The sequence below is a fragment of the Brachionichthys hirsutus genome, chromosome 16, assembly GCF_040956055.1.
Source record: "Brachionichthys hirsutus isolate HB-005 chromosome 16, CSIRO-AGI_Bhir_v1, whole genome shotgun sequence".
NCBI classification, from domain to species: domain Eukaryota; kingdom Metazoa; phylum Chordata; class Actinopteri; order Lophiiformes; family Brachionichthyidae; genus Brachionichthys; species Brachionichthys hirsutus.
Window position 1 is genome coordinate 2,452,176 of NC_090912.1, and position 14,738 is coordinate 2,466,913.

The following is a 14,738-nucleotide window of genomic DNA, read 5'->3' on the forward strand; positions in this document are numbered from 1 at the left end:
GCAACTGCGCAACTAGCACCTAAGCACATGCTTTGAGTCAACCAGGTCATGCTTAGATACACAATAACACGTGGGGAAAAAAAGAAAACAGACCCAAACAAAAAGAATGATACCAGAGAAAATATTAGTAAAAGCCAAAGTGGGAGAAACTCCTTAAGGCAGCCTCACCATTCAGGCTGAATGCATCTGAAACCCACAGACACCCTGAGGACACACACCTCCACAAAATGGTATTGCCTCTTTTAGATCGGCTTACGACAGACCTTTCAACTGTGTGCGTTCAAAACCTTTCAACTGTGTGCGTTCAAACACGGGGCTGCAGGAAAGAATAGAAAACGTGTCGCTCATAACCTTGAGATGCAGCTGAACACAGACGAAAAGGCCCACATTTCAGCTGTTGATCAAATCCAGTCTCAACACTCGCATGACTCGCAGAACACAGACTTAATGGTTAAACAGGAGGTCTGGACGCACAAGAGACTCGACACGTTTCCGGTGTTTACCGAAGGAGCTCAAACTCCAATCCAAAATGTTCAAAAGAAAGAACCGGTCTGGGATGTCAGGCTTTTATTTATTCTATCAAACCTGACATGGGTTACACTGGTGTGTGCATTCTCAGGGTTATCAAAAAGGCTTTAATGCGACTGGCAGACGCAAAAAGTCGCACGGTACACAGACGCAAGGGAGCACCGGCCCACGGTCCGACACCTCAGAGGGAAGAGAATAAAGAGAAAATCAGACCCGGACCAATGCGGTCTCCCGTCACGCTGCAGACAGAGATGACAGGCAGGAGGGGGCGGGATGGATCACTTTGCTTTCTTTAGCTGCTCCGACAGCCAGTCAAGCCCCTCGTAGAGGCCGTCTCCAGTCGTGGCGCAGGTGGACTGGAGGTGCCACTTCCGACTACGGAGGCAGTGCAGGCCCATCTTTTCTGTGATATCAGTTGTACTCATGGCATTGGGCAGGTCCTATAGGAGCAGACAAAACACATCAGGTTTCCTGCTATGAGTCCTGCCCTTTCACTTACGCCGTCTAAACTAACCTTCCTCTAATCTTTGCCCACGCAAATTAAATGTAGCGTCCCCAACCCCCTCCCCATCAAATCACGAGGCAAAAAAACGTACCTGTTTGTTGGCAAACACGAGGAGCACAGCGTCCCTCAACTCATCCTCAGACAACATCCGCTTCAGCTCATCACTCGCCTCACTGATTCGCTCCTTGTCGTTGCTGTCCACGACAAATATCAGACCTGAATACAGAAAGAAGGGTGCCGTTTGGAAGAAGGCAGTCCATGAAGGTCATCTTGTATATATTATCCCAACTGAACTGGTTATTAAAAGACATCTAACTTCATTGCTGGTGTCAAAATAGTCCTCCTATTAGGACAAAAGTCTTACCTTGTGTGTTTTGGAAGTAATGCCTCCAGAGTGGCCTGATTTTGTCCTGGCCACCAACATCCCATACTGTAAAACTTATGTTCTTGTATTCGACAGTCTCAACATTAAAACCTGGAGATTAGGTAATAAAAAGAAAAGAAATGTTTGAGCTTTCACAAGAGAGAATGGAAGGTATTATCATAGCTGTATGTTGACATCCAGAGGCATCTGTGTGCAGCTCAAATGACGATAAAGCGAGCAAAGTTCATGAAGGGGGGGGGGGGGGGGGCTTACCAATGGTAGGTATGGTGGTAACAATTTCTCCCAATTTGAGCTTGTAAAGGATGGTGGTCTTTCCAGCAGCATCCAACCCAACCATCAGGATCCTCATTTCTTTCTTGCTAAACAACCGACTGAGCAAACTGGCAAAACCGCCCATTTTGCTTTTTCACCTGCAGGACACATTTAACCAAAGTCAGTATTGATCGCGAGCGATGAAGTAATCGGCTAAATAACCAGATTCCCCCAAACTGTGTTGTTCACTGTTTAGCAGAAATATGTCGCTCCTTTTTTTTTCCCCAGCAGAACATTAGCTCATTTTCAAGACCTATGAAGTGTGCCAGTTCACATACAAAAATAAATTAAGATTCAAAAAAATAAAATTTAAATTAAACATTTATTGTGTTCCGGTAAAGTCCCCCCCCCCCTAAAAAAAACGTAAATTTTATCCAACACAGTTCTATGAGATTATTTTTTGCTATGTTTGACGTACATGCAAGAGAAAGTCAGCCACTCCACCACCCTTTCAATCTGCACCAAAATGGACTACAATAGTATTAAATCGTTTGACTTTAATGTGATGCGACTGAACATCACGAGATATTCAAGAAAGGTCATATTTAGTAAAAAATGTATGGACAACGACTGGCCTTCGAATCCTGATTATTAGCGAGCTAACATTAGCCACGAAGCAGAAGAAGCCGGAAGAGAAAATGAGTTAGCTGGATGGAGGCTCGGGAATTTAGCTAGCTAGCTAGAGCAGCTGCGTGAGATTTGAGAATTAACAAATTGACATTAATCAAAGCCGCTATTTAATAAGACACAAAATGTACATTACAATGCGAAATAAATACATTCGTAGTTTTGTTTTATTTGAAAAATGTTGACAACTTCCTAAGCAAACACACGGCGGTCAAGTTTGTATTGCTAAGGAACCCAAGCTCGAACTGCTATAAGTGTCCGCCTTCAAGCTTCCACGAAACTACAACACAAATAGATTAATAGAGAATGTATCGATATAAACCCAATTAAAAGACAAAGTAATTCTAACAATGTTTGTACCTTTAGTAATGACTCTTCGACAACAAAATGGCTTTTTTCTTCCGGCTTCTTCTTCGTCGCGTGTACAAACGTCGGTAAACCTTTTAATGGCTCAACAGCGTCGCCTAATGGTGCGGAGTGTGTACATAAATTCCAAAATTGGGTTAGTGAAAGAGGGAAAGGCGAAAAACAAAACGAGAATGACGAACATTTTTCATTCAACTGAGAAAATACTAATTAAAAGAAACACTTATGACCTGAAAGTGAAACAGAAAACATCCCTCTTGTGTTATAAGGTTATCCTATTTCAAGCACTGTTTGTACAACAAGGGATTTTATAATTGATTGTACGTCCATATTGTAGACAGATGTTTGCCCTAATTGTCCTTGATAATAGTGATGATAATACATAAAGAATAAATTATTTATTTCCAGTGTTTTCCTCAGTAACAGTACATAATACATGATGACTACTACTACTACTATACTATACTGCACTTTCGGCTCGTCCCGACATTTAGTCAATTAATTAATTAGTTGCTAATCAGAAAAGTAATTTGATAATATATATTAGTTACAATACTTTTACTGGACAAGTGCTCCCACCAACGTGATAGTTATTTATTTTATATGTTAGTTTATCAAAAACCTAAGAAATGATTATTAAAGTATTTTAACAACGGTGTGGTCAAGTCCAGATTCATTTTGAATCCTATTTTCTTAACCCCAGATTATTTAACCCACTAGATGGGGCTCCATCTATGCTTGATGTTCTCGTGAAGGACCAATAAAGGAAGTTTTCTAATAACAAGAGTTGTAGTTTTATTTTTATTTAAACAAACAAAACAAAACAACTTTATTGGGCTTTTAATCACACATGTGTTCCTTTACACTTCGTGCATCATCTATTAGTCATCCATTTTCATCCTGAATGTCGTGTGCTAATTTGTTTTCAAATAGAGCTTTAAGTCTAATGACACTGATTGTGATCATTTGCGCGCTCTTTTCCCTGCATGTGGTCAGGAATCCACCCAGAATGAATTTATGCTCTTCACGCGAGGTAAAGTTGAGCCTTAAAAATACGGACTATGATTTGTATGAGAGGATTAATCAACAGCAGAAAACTGATAGCAAAATGTAAGAAATGTAGACAATTGAGTATTTTACAATTAAGGAAGTGTTTTTAAACGCACGCTCGAGCGCGCGCGCCTCTTGGCCTAAATCTCCTCTGATTGCAGGTGCATTCAAGATTTCCGTCTCACAGCAGGTAAACACACATTTTGCAGCTCCAACCATGCACCTGGGTGGCGTTCCAGTGGGATGGAACATACAGTAACACTCATCAGTGAGGGCGCAGCAAACCAGTTGTGTTCCCCCCCCCCCCCCCCCCCCCCTCTCCTCTCCCATGGGCACTGCCTCCCAGCCGACCACGGATGGCGCATCGGGTTGAATGCCTGCGTGCGTGCGGGCCCCCCCTTATAGAGGTGCGCCGACCAGACGGCAGAGACTTTCTCCGTTGAAGAATCAGCGAGATGAAGAGCAGCGCCAACCCGGCACCATGCGCGCCAGGCTCCCACGGACCGCCTGCTTATTGCGACTCATTGCGCTTTGCGTCCTTCTCGCGCACTCTGCAGCTTATTTTGGGTCAGTCCTTCACTCATTACTTCAACCGATCAAATTCACATTGCTCGACTGTCCTTGTTGGAATAGATCGTAATAGCACTTTTAGCCAAATTACGCATGCGTAATTGTGAACATACAGCTGCGTTAAAGTAATAACGTGTTATTCCAAACGTATCCACAACAACTTCTCGTGCCAATTCGTTGCAGCGAACCATTCTTGTCAGAGTTAATTTAGATTACTGCGCATTTCCACAAATTGAACCTTAATTACTTGGCTATTTTACGCGTTATAACCCACGAGTGGCTGAATTCGTTTCCGATTTCTGTAGTATAGTATAGCTATTGATATCAATCACTGTTCGGTGTTGTGAACATGCTTTTGTTGTCGCGTTTGTAAAGTGTTTCTTCTTTCCACTCCAAGGCTGACAGGTCGAGAACCCTTGGTGTTCTTACCGGGGCCGTTTTCCAATGAACCTCCCACCGCCAAGACCCACCTGAAACAGTGCGAGCAGATGACTCTGACCAGGAGGCAGAAACGACTGTGTCGCAGGGAACCCGGTTTGGCCGAGACGCTGCGGGAGTCGGTGCGCCTCAGCCTCATGGAGTGCCGGTATCAGTTCAGGAACGAGCGCTGGAACTGCAGCCTGGACGGCCGCGGAAGTCTTCTGAAGAGAGGTGAGGCGCCCGTAACTTCAGCGCGCTCTGCGGGTTTACAGTTTATTTTATCCCCCCCCTTATTAATATTAATAATAATAAAAATAAAAACAATGATAATAATATGAATAAAGCACTGAAGATATTAATCAGACATATTTCATGTCTTATTTTAATAAAAACATAACTCTATTGATTGATGCCATTACTTACGTGCTAAATCAAAAAATAGCCCCGACGTTTTAACGTTTTTATGAAATAATAATAACTTCAAAATAGTTTGTTGTATTTTTTTTTTTTGTCACGTGAGATTAATTAACTCTTGAAGAGCGTTTTTCTAACAGCAGCTGATTATTAGCCTCGATTGAAAAAACGTTCTGCTCACACATAGTATATCTATACGGCTTATAACTCCTGTCCAGAAATTGCTTACGCATCTTCCAGGCTGTGACTATGGATATCAGTGTGTGTGTGTGTGTGTGTGTGTGTGTGTGTGTGTGTGTGGGAGGACACGGACAGGTCAGCGTGGAGATAATGAGGGAGTAGAAAACCAAGAGAAGTGGTGGAAAGGGCTCAAGTCCTATATGTGGTTATTTTTATCTCCGGGAAAGCGCCCATTCCCAAAGGAAAAGGGTGGCACAATTACCCAGTTTCATGTGGGAAAATCCTTCCCAGCCAAAATAATAAATCATTGAATCAAAATATTCCCCGGGATGGCTCTGGGTGAGGCAAATAACAATAAGAAGAGGAAGAATGTAGTAAACAATGGCAATCTAATGAGCTTTTTGTAAACATGTTTGATTTAAAGGACTATTCTTTTGATGATTATAAAGATTACATCTCTTTGGCTACAGTTTGCTCAGAAGAAAAAAATACAACCCGCTTCACGTTTGTATTTTGCTTCCACTAATCTCCAGTTGCTTCCGCAGCGTTCAAGGAGACGGCGTTCCTGCTGGCGGTGTCCTCCGCCGCGCTGACCCACGCGCTCGCCAAAGCGTGCAGCTCGGGCCGAATGGAGAGATGCACGTGTGACGACTCCCCCGGCATCCAGCACCGAGAGGCGTGGCAGTGGGGGGTCTGCGGCGACAACCTGAAATACAGCACCAGGTTCCTCAAGAAGTTCCTCGGGCAGAAAAGGGTCAGCAAGGACCTGCGGGCTCAGGTCGATGCCCACAACGTCAACGTCGGAATCCGGGTGAGTGAAGCAAAGAAGTTGCACCTCAAGCCCAACTGCATCGGGGAAACATCGTCTAAACACGAGCCACAATTAGTCGGGCAACAAATCCACTCGCCAATTATGCCTCTTGGCACCCTCCTGTGCCATCACATTCAGAATTGCAATCATCACCTGCCTATTTTGCCACCCAGACCAAACGGCCCCCTTATTTTGCCGCCGTTGTTGGCCTTGGTGGGAAAGAAAACACGCAATGGGTGAGGAAGAGCACCGAGGAGGGGGAGGGAGAGGAGGGGGGGGGGGGGGGGGCTGTGGGAATCGTTGGAGCCAGGTGTTGTCAGGCATGATAAAGCTTGCTGTGCGGGCCTGAAGAAAATTGAAGGTCTCGTGTCGGAGAGAATGATTATAACCGTCGCCTCTTTTTAATATACCAGAGAGGATTTTTTATTTTTTATTTTTCCCCCCACTGTGCTCTTCGAATGTTTCCGACCATCCTGAGGTAGCAAAGCCCCCCCCGGGGGGGTCCCGCTCCTGTAACTTACACCCAGAAAGAGCCAGAGACGGTGGAGACAAAAAGAAAAAGCACAACAGGAAGAACCGAGGGGGCAACGGCCTTATCTCATCTTTGCCGAGTTAAATGTTTTCCTCACTTAACACCAAATGTGGCCACAAAGGGACCACAAGCCGCGTTAAGAAAAACATGAAGTAGTCAGTACTAGTCCCCCCCTCAGTAATGGTGCTCTGAAGCCCCTAAGGGGGTTCATACCTGCAAAGGGAGGAACTGAGCAGCACTTTTCAACCTGGAGGTCCCCTCTGGCTCCGTCGGCATGACCTGTCTCTGTCCCCCCCCCCCCAGAGACAGCGGCTCTCAGCCTGAGTGATCGCGCTCTCATCGCTGACAATCAAGCTCAGTGAACTATTAACCTAAATCAGGAGCACCAGCACAAACCGCTGCCACTTGTTCTCGCGCGGAGAGACATTTGCTGCTTTTCCACGAGCGCGCGAGGACAGACGGACGGACGGATTCCTCCGTCTTCCTGCCGTCCCCTCAGGCCTTAGGAGAGGAGCAGACAGAGGCAGTTTCAACACACACAAAAATGCAAGAGCTGTCCAAGTGAGAAATGTGAGGTAAATGAAATATGACATGCTGACAAGCCCCCCCCCCCCCTATCCATTATGTCAAAATGTTGGACTGAGGTGGGATAAAACTCCTCACCCAGCCTGCAGGAAACTGTCCAGATAGACCTCCCAGATAAGAAGCCAGGTAATGAATCAAACTGAAGTAACTGACATCCCTCCGTTTTTCTTCCCCTCCTCCCTTCTCTCTTTCTTTTCTCTCCATCCCAGGCGGTGAAGAGCGGGCTGAAAACCACCTGCAAGTGTCACGGCGTCTCCGGTTCTTGCGCCGTACGGACCTGCTGGAAGCAGCTGTCTCCGTTCCACGACACCGGACGGCTGCTCAAGTTTCGCTACGACGGCGCGATGCGGGCGCTGAGCGCCACCAACGCGGCCACCGGGGAGACGGAGCTCGCTGGCCCCCGTCGGCAGAGCCAGAGCCTCCGCACCGCCGAGCTGGTCTACCTCGAGGAGTCCCCCAGCTTCTGCAGAGCCTCCCGCTACTCCCAGGGAACAGGCGGACGGTCGTGCGCCAAAGACACCAGCTGCCAGAGCCTGTGCTGCGGCCGCGGCTACAACACGGCCATGCGCCTCACCAGCTTGTCCTGCCACTGCCAGGTGCGCTGGTGTTGCCACGTGGAGTGTCAGACATGTGTGAGAGAGGAGGAGGTGTATACCTGCAAAAATGGATGACAAATAATGAGGAGGGAGGGTGGGGGGTGGGGGGGGCAGAGACTATAGCTCCTGTTGACATTTCACTGAGGGATCTCATATCAGAGCATGTTTTTGCAGATATCCTACTCTGACGTGTTATTTTGGGTGGGTGGAATATGCACTTGTAGATTCGTGATCATGCGTTTTTTTTGTTACCCTTTGTGGATTTGATGCGTCGCGGCTTATTGTTCCGTCTCGGCTTCCCTCTTGCTGGATGCACTGAAACGCTGCCCGTCTGGGACAGAGGGAAACCAGCTCTGGATGCAACCGGCAGTACAGCGCCACTCCCACCCTCATCTCCTGCAGGAGAGCTCTGGCAGTGACTTTGTTGCCCCCCCCCCCCCACTTAACTATTTATTGCATCAGCGTCTGTCTGTTATACGGCGGCTGCTTCGTACTTTATCCTTCTTGTAATTGACTGCTGCCACCGAGGCTGAAACGGCCTTCAAAGGAACCCACCTGTCTGCCTCTCTTCCTGTCTGCTGTTTGACTTAAAAAGCACTTATAAGTTGCTGTTCCCAAATCGTGATGCAAAATCTGTAATTACTGGCGTAAATGCCGGCGAGGTCGATGCCTCTGGTGCCAGTTGTGTTACGAGCATTCACCAGCGTGTAAAGAGACAAGCTGGGTTTCGGTTGCTCTTATGGAAATGTCTATGGAAATGTCCGCGTGTAGCCCGATGTGTGCTCATCGGAACAAAGGGAGTTGCACAGGGGAATAGCACGGGGGGGGGGGGGGGGACAAAACACTGTCTGTCAAGTAAGAATGAATAAATCGAAATCATCATGCACCTCATTTTTTGGTAATGAGGAAAATCACCATGTTTACTCGCTCATCCTTGCATCCACGTGTCAACCTGCACAGGTCAAAAGGGCATCTTTGGCCCAGAACGGTTTGCTTTGTTGGCCGGGTTCTATTTTGTTATATATATATATATATATATGGTATGAATAAAAGGTCCGGGTTCCAGGTGTTTTGACAATATGGAATTTTCTACCTCATTTCATCTTAGGGCCAAAAATCAACGAGATTCAGAGTTCGGTCCCGTGCTTTTAATGATCATGTTTTAGATATGTGTACAGTTCTTTTGGATTTGGTCATATATGACTCCATATATCAAAAAAAAAAAGGAAATGTTAAAAAAAAAATATATTGCTGTATTATATTCTTATTTAAAATAAATGAAATCAATAAATAGATGTATGTTTGTCCGTGTTTGCTTTGTTCTGTTCGGCCGCCACGGGCGGTCTCCCACAAGTATAAGCACACACACACACACACACACACGCAACAGGGAATCCACCTGCCTGAAAAGCTAAAAGCGCTTACCGTCGATGCCGCCTTGCCCTCCGTTTCATCTGAAACACCGAGGTCTCTGCGTCACCTCAGACTTGGTGGGGTTAGTGGAGGACATGTTTACAGGTGTTGTGCCTCCAGCCAGCATGACAGCTACTCTTTGTTCCTTGGTAATTATGATGATGACGATGACGATGACAAAGATGATGAATTCTGTCCCGTAGAGCATTTGACTGCTGTGAGAAGATGATGAAGATGGGGAGCAGTTTACGTGCCATCATGGGGGTGAGCCGAGGGCACACAAAAAGGCTGTTGTCTGAGGAGTGTGTGTTCTGCTGCGTTTGATGTTGCTCTCTAATTATAGTGATTACACATTATTATTCCTTATTAGAACTTGGGACACAGAGTATTTCAGTGAATAATGAGACGATTTTAAAATGACTGTTTCCATGGAAAAAAAATCCCTCACATGGATGCGTGGTAAATACACAGCAGCGTATCATCAGGGGGCAAAAACCAGCCAGTTTTATGAAACATCAAGGGAAATATTGCTTTTTTTGGGGGGGGGGGTTAATTTGTTAATTATAACAGAAGTACAAACTACTAAACAATTTTTAAAATCTAATGACAGCATTGCATCGTTATTAGAAAGCTTCGCTCACATCCCTTGCTTCAGTATCATAAAAAAACAGTCGAACATTTCAGTTGAGTGACGTATAAATGCGTCGTCCTCCCGTTGACAGAGGTCAGACAAGGTCACGTTTTGTCTCTAAACTGTAGCCTCTCATATTGTGGATCAATATTTAACTTCATTCGACGTGAATGCGACGTTTAAAGAAATAAAACAAATGCAGATCCTCTCAGCGGAGCTGCGGGATAAGAGGCGAGACGGACGAGTGTGTCGCAGGAGGGGGGCCGGACCGGGGATGAGGTATTGAGGGACATGAAGGAAGGATGGAGGGATGAGAAGGGCTAGCTTGTGGCCCCCGGGAGGCCTATCCCCCGCTGCTGCTGCTGTTGTTTTATAATGAACTCCTAAAGCCTTCATTTCCCTCACTACCCTGAGTGGAGGAGGCGCCGCAAAGGGGGCCACTGAGTCCACAGCCGGATTCTCACGCACAAGCCCCGAGGGTGGCTGCTGTTGAGCAGGGTGGGGGGGGGGGTTGGACGAAGCAGGGCTGCAATATCCAGGCTCCCGTGTGTGTGTTTGACGCAGTCCTGACGGGAGACAGGTGAGGGCGGAGAGGTTTTTCTTTTTTTTCTTTTTTTTTTGCATATGTGTGTGCGTACTTGCCGTGTGCACACCTGTGGTCACTTCAGCGGGAATGATATGTGTGTGTTTGTAGTCGGGTTTTCCCGTGCGGGTGCGGGCCGCAGTCGCCCTGCTGTACGCCGGAGCTTCTCCCTGCCATCCTGAAACACCACATCGATAACGTATGGCGACGCCGGAGGTAACACTATCTCACTGTGTCTGCTCGGGCCCGGTTCAGGTAAAGGTCGCTATGCCGGCCCCTAACAGCGAGCGGCGCCCTGATAGATGGAGATGAAGTAGCACACCAGAGATATGTATTGTATTTGTGTTGATCCGAAGTGACTTGCATAGCTTTCGGGTTTATACATCACTCATTTGTGTCAGAACAGGAGATGGTAACCGAAGCGTGCTGGGCTTGCGCGGTAGATACTTTGCTCAAGGACACCAAGAGCGGCAATGTCCTGTAATTGGAACCTCTGAGCCCCAGGTCAAACCTCTAAAGTCCCTACGAGACTTCCGGCTCTGCAGAGAAGGTGCCCTGATAGCATCAGCGCCGGGGCCTAATCCCCGCAACCCCGACGAGGCGCGGCGGTAAAACCGAAGGACGAGGAGAGGATGAAGGGAGCGGTGGATTTGACGCAGAAACAAGAGGGAGATGGAGCTCTGTGGATACGGCACGGCGTAGGAATTTGGAATGTCAAATGACTAATGCAATTGCTCAACCAACAACAGGAACATGCAACGCCCGGAGCTACGACAAGGCTGAGTGCATACCTCTATGGGGGGGCCGGACACTGATGTTGGGTATACTGGGATGGTGACTGAGCTCCTCAGAATGGGTGATGAGACCTGTGGTGGGGAAGTCGATTGAGAGGTGAAAAAGGTTAGAATATATTAGAGCAGTGATTATTTTATATATTCAGGATGAATTAATGATCTTCAAACTGACGTCGTCCTCAGCTTCGGCTCCAGAGCTAAAATGATTGGTGGCTAAGCAAATATTGCATCAGTGGGTTTTGTGATTTTGTCTTTTTTTTTTTTTTTTTTAAGGAAATCTTGTTCCTATTCCTAAAAACAGTGATTTGGGTGCAGCTAGCATGGCGGCTTTCAGCCATGCTAGCTGCATGTGCTCCTCTGCTGATTGGTCAACACACCAGGAAGACAATCATGCCTGGATGCGACTGGGTGGCGTGCTGCATGCACAACGGCGTCCTGTGAATCGATTTCACACGACTGCGATGCCCTGCAAGCAGTCGGCCGCCGTCCCACTTTGACCGGTCACTGGGAAACTCCTGTGGGAGGCTCTTCCCACGCCGCTCCACCGAAACACCTGCGTGGCCAACAGCAAGGTTTACATTGCAGCCATTGTGATAGGACGTGATAAGATCGTATGCACCTTCATAACTGACTCCTAGTGCTCAATATATGGTACTCCTCTGCCTCTCAGCTGCACGCGCGCACACACACACACACACACACACACACACACACACACTGACCTCCATTACATCCAAAACAAAACTTTCCCATATCAAAAATGTACTACAAAGAAAAACAAAGATAAACGGTGGAGCTATGTGTTCTCCCAAACAGCAACGGCTGGAAAAAAAAAAAGGTCTGGAATGCTGTCTGATTATTTGCAGCTTCTACGATTTTGTTATTATGCAGTATGTTAAAATGTGCGCTCATTATAGGAGCTCTGCGAACCACACAGTGCACGTCTGTGGGTGGGGAACAGCGCCATGCTGCTGTTTGCATTGTTGTGTTCCCCATCCTGAGCCGTTCTCCAATCACAGGGGTGGACAGCATCTCCGAGGTTCCCCAGGTGGTATCGCCACAGGGCTGTGTGTGTGTGTGTGTCAGACAGCTGGATGATCACTCGACACTCGGTGAGGTCAGACTAAATAAAAGGAAGGAAGGCTCTAAAGGGGAACGCTGGGGCTGATCGCGTTGAGAATCTTAGCTCACTTCCTGGTTGGCTGTCACCCCTGGGCTCAGCCCTTTGCAGCCATTGTGACTCTCTTTTCTTTTCTTTTGAGTTTTTTTGTAGTTTTTTTTTCTCTTTTGCATCTTTTTATCGCCATTTTGTGTCCATGCACAGTTGCGCGTTCTACCCAACTACCTTCTTATCCCAGTGGGGTGAGGGTTAATGGGGGTGCTGCCCCCCCCCCCCTCCCCCCTCAGCCCAAATGGAACCCACTGAGATACCGGTCATCTCTGACAGGCCCTCATTTGCTTTCATTCAGCATCTCATCACGGCTTCAAAGACGAGTTGCTCATCTCCCTCCGGGGGAGTAAGAAGATCAGCGTGCTTCCAAAAAAATGACTGGCATCCAAAAATTGTTGACCCAAGGCGATTTTTGCTGCTCATAATTGGTTTGTTGGCTGCGTCTGACTTGGGCAATAATTGGAGAGGTATGGGGTGTTAAATTGCTGGGAGAAGATAATTAAGTATGTCGTGTAAAAATGATTTAATAACATATCACTTTTTTTTTTCTTGATGAACAAAAGAAGTCACGCAGAGCGCTTTCTTTCTTTCTCTGACAAACAATCATTTTGCTGCCATGTTGTCCAACCGGGATATGGAGACTGTTCCAGCGCTAAATTTACTTTGGTTCCAGTTTGATCCCATGAAGGAGACCAGGAAATAGTACAAACACACACACACACACACCACTGAGCCTATAGTCAGTCAAATAACTTGATGGCGTCCACCTTCAGGCTCAGTGAGGATCGTAATAAGGAAGACACGTGGAACAAAGCTTTACGTCTTGAATGCAGCGGATTCAGCTACGGTAACATTTGTGCGTCAAACTGGGTGTGACCATTTGATCTCCCGGTCAGTCGGAGTGGCGTGATCCGCACCTGGAGTCTGGATTCCCGTTTGTGCCTGTGGTGCCCAGGTGTGGAGGAAAAAACCAGTAAGCTCATCTCAACCTTCTCCGCAGGGCTGGAAGATGAAGGACAGACAGCGAGAAGAACCCCATGACCTTGAGGAGGAGAGGTTCTTGTGCTTCATGTACCGTTTAGAGGGGTGGGGCTTATTTCTCCCTGTCTCTACTGCTTCACTCTGAGCAACAGGTTTAAGCTGTGCACTTCCAGCCGCTGCCCCCGGGGACGTGTTATGACAACTGAAAACGGCGGAACAGCGAGAGCAAGAAGTAGCATGAACGGATATCAAGGCATCTGACATGTGGGGCTGGGTGAAAGGACCTCTGTTGAGAAGCGTGTAGCCCCAAGACACAAACATCAACTCAAGTGCCATCTGGCAGTCGGGGAGAGACTGTCTGGGCTGATTTCTGATGGCTGTGCAGAGTGAGGTAAACAAACACGGCTGTCACGAGCAAACAGGAGCTGGCAAGCGCTCGCTGTGCCAGCCGGGTCAAAGGATGCTCGCATGTGCCTCACTTGCCCGCAGTCTCGTTCCCCCCCCCCCCCCCTCCCTGGTTCAGACAGCATGGTGACGGAGAGGTGATTGAGATGCGGTTTTGTTCAGGTGCCAGGCAGCGATTATCCTCCCACTAAATCACCTAAGAACTATTGTGAAATGTTCAGACCTCGCTCTGTGAAAACAAGCTACTTTCACACCTGATTCTATGACAGAGTAAATCGCTCAGAAATTCACAAACAAGCCGTCGCCTTCTTCTCCACGTTGATTTGTAATCTCATCTCACAGTGAAGGGTTTGATATCACTAGTTTTGGCATCTCTGATCACAGAGAAGAAGGAAGCCTCTGAATGGACAGACGGATAGATTCTGACACCCATCTGTGGAAAAAAGAGGGTAGCCTAATTAGACTGAATCAGGATGGGCTGACAAAGACTAGCCCCAGGACATGCTTCTGAGAGTCACTCCTGTCACATGTCAATATGTCAGCAGATTATGCTGTATGCTCTTAAAGCTCATCCTGTTAGGGTAAAAGAATCTCTTCTGTCACACCTGCCAGCCATTATGTTTAAGGGAATAGCAGATATAAGGGGGGAATATTGCCTACAGCCTAGCTTTAAATTTGGGAATTCAAGTATCACTTTAATAACCCGAACTGAATCACAATACAGGATTCGGTATCTACCTGACATTTAAGTGTTACTCATCGCCTCATTGTTGCATCTCAGACAGATTGAGGATTTTCAATAGACGATCCAATAAATATAACAATCAAATTTGTGTTGTTGTTTTTTTTCGTGTTGTTAATAGTGAGTGTTTTACTTTA

The 14,738-nt window shown here is 46.8% G+C and overlaps 3 protein-coding genes across 3 annotated transcripts in view; 2 read left to right on the forward strand and 1 right to left on the reverse strand.

Moving 5' to 3' along the window:
• Positions 1-297: 297 nt before the first annotated feature.
• Positions 298-2,774, reverse strand: arf2a (ADP-ribosylation factor 2a). The gene is made up of 5 exons (XM_068750353.1): positions 2,718-2,774; positions 1,671-1,828; positions 1,398-1,508; positions 1,125-1,249; positions 298-968 (listed from the first exon to the last, which is right to left on the reverse strand). The coding sequence occupies exons 2-5, from the start codon at positions 1,813-1,815 to the stop codon at positions 807-809; spliced, it is 543 nt and encodes a 180-aa protein (XP_068606454.1). The 5' UTR covers positions 1,816-1,828; positions 2,718-2,774; the 3' UTR covers positions 298-806.
• Positions 2,775-4,254: 1,480 nt separating this feature from the next.
• On the forward strand, positions 4,255-7,956 carry LOC137905501 (protein Wnt-9b-like). Its single transcript, XM_068749747.1, has 4 exons — positions 4,255-4,340; positions 4,741-4,994; positions 5,903-6,168; positions 7,495-7,956. Exons 1-4 carry the CDS (start codon positions 4,255-4,257, stop codon positions 7,954-7,956), a joined length of 1,068 nt encoding a protein of 355 aa, XP_068605848.1.
• A 1,596-nt stretch (positions 7,957-9,552) lies between these two features.
• The window catches only part of LOC137905503 (protein Wnt-9b-like), a 6,513-nt gene continuing 1,327 nt past the window's right edge, over positions 9,553-14,738 (forward strand). The window contains exon 1 of the mRNA XM_068749749.1: positions 9,553-9,558. Within this exon, the coding sequence (XP_068605850.1) occupies positions 9,553-9,558 (6 nt within the window). The remainder of the gene's footprint in view (positions 9,559-14,738) is intronic.

Bases quoted from the DNA above. Each gene is read 5' to 3' on its own strand.
- arf2a (XM_068750353.1), bottom strand. From the start codon at position 1,815: ATGGGCGGTTTTGCCAGTTTGCTCAGTCGGTTGTTTAGCAAGAAAGAA. The intron at 1,250-1,397 runs GTAAGACTTTTG...TTCTGTATTCAG, and splicing joins TTACTTCCAAAACACACAAG to GTCTGATATTTGTCGTGGAC. The intron at 969-1,124 runs GTACGTTTTTTT...CTGCTCCTATAG, and splicing joins TCGTGTTTGCCAACAAACAG to GACCTGCCCAATGCCATGAG.
- LOC137905501 (XM_068749747.1), top strand. From the start codon at position 4,255: ATGCGCGCCAGGCTCCCACGGACCGCCTGCTTATTGCGACTCATTGCG. The intron at 4,995-5,902 runs GTGAGGCGCCCG...TTGCTTCCGCAG, and splicing joins CGGAAGTCTTCTGAAGAGAG to CGTTCAAGGAGACGGCGTTC. The intron at 6,169-7,494 runs GTGAGTGAAGCA...TCTCCATCCCAG, and splicing joins ACGTCAACGTCGGAATCCGG to GCGGTGAAGAGCGGGCTGAA.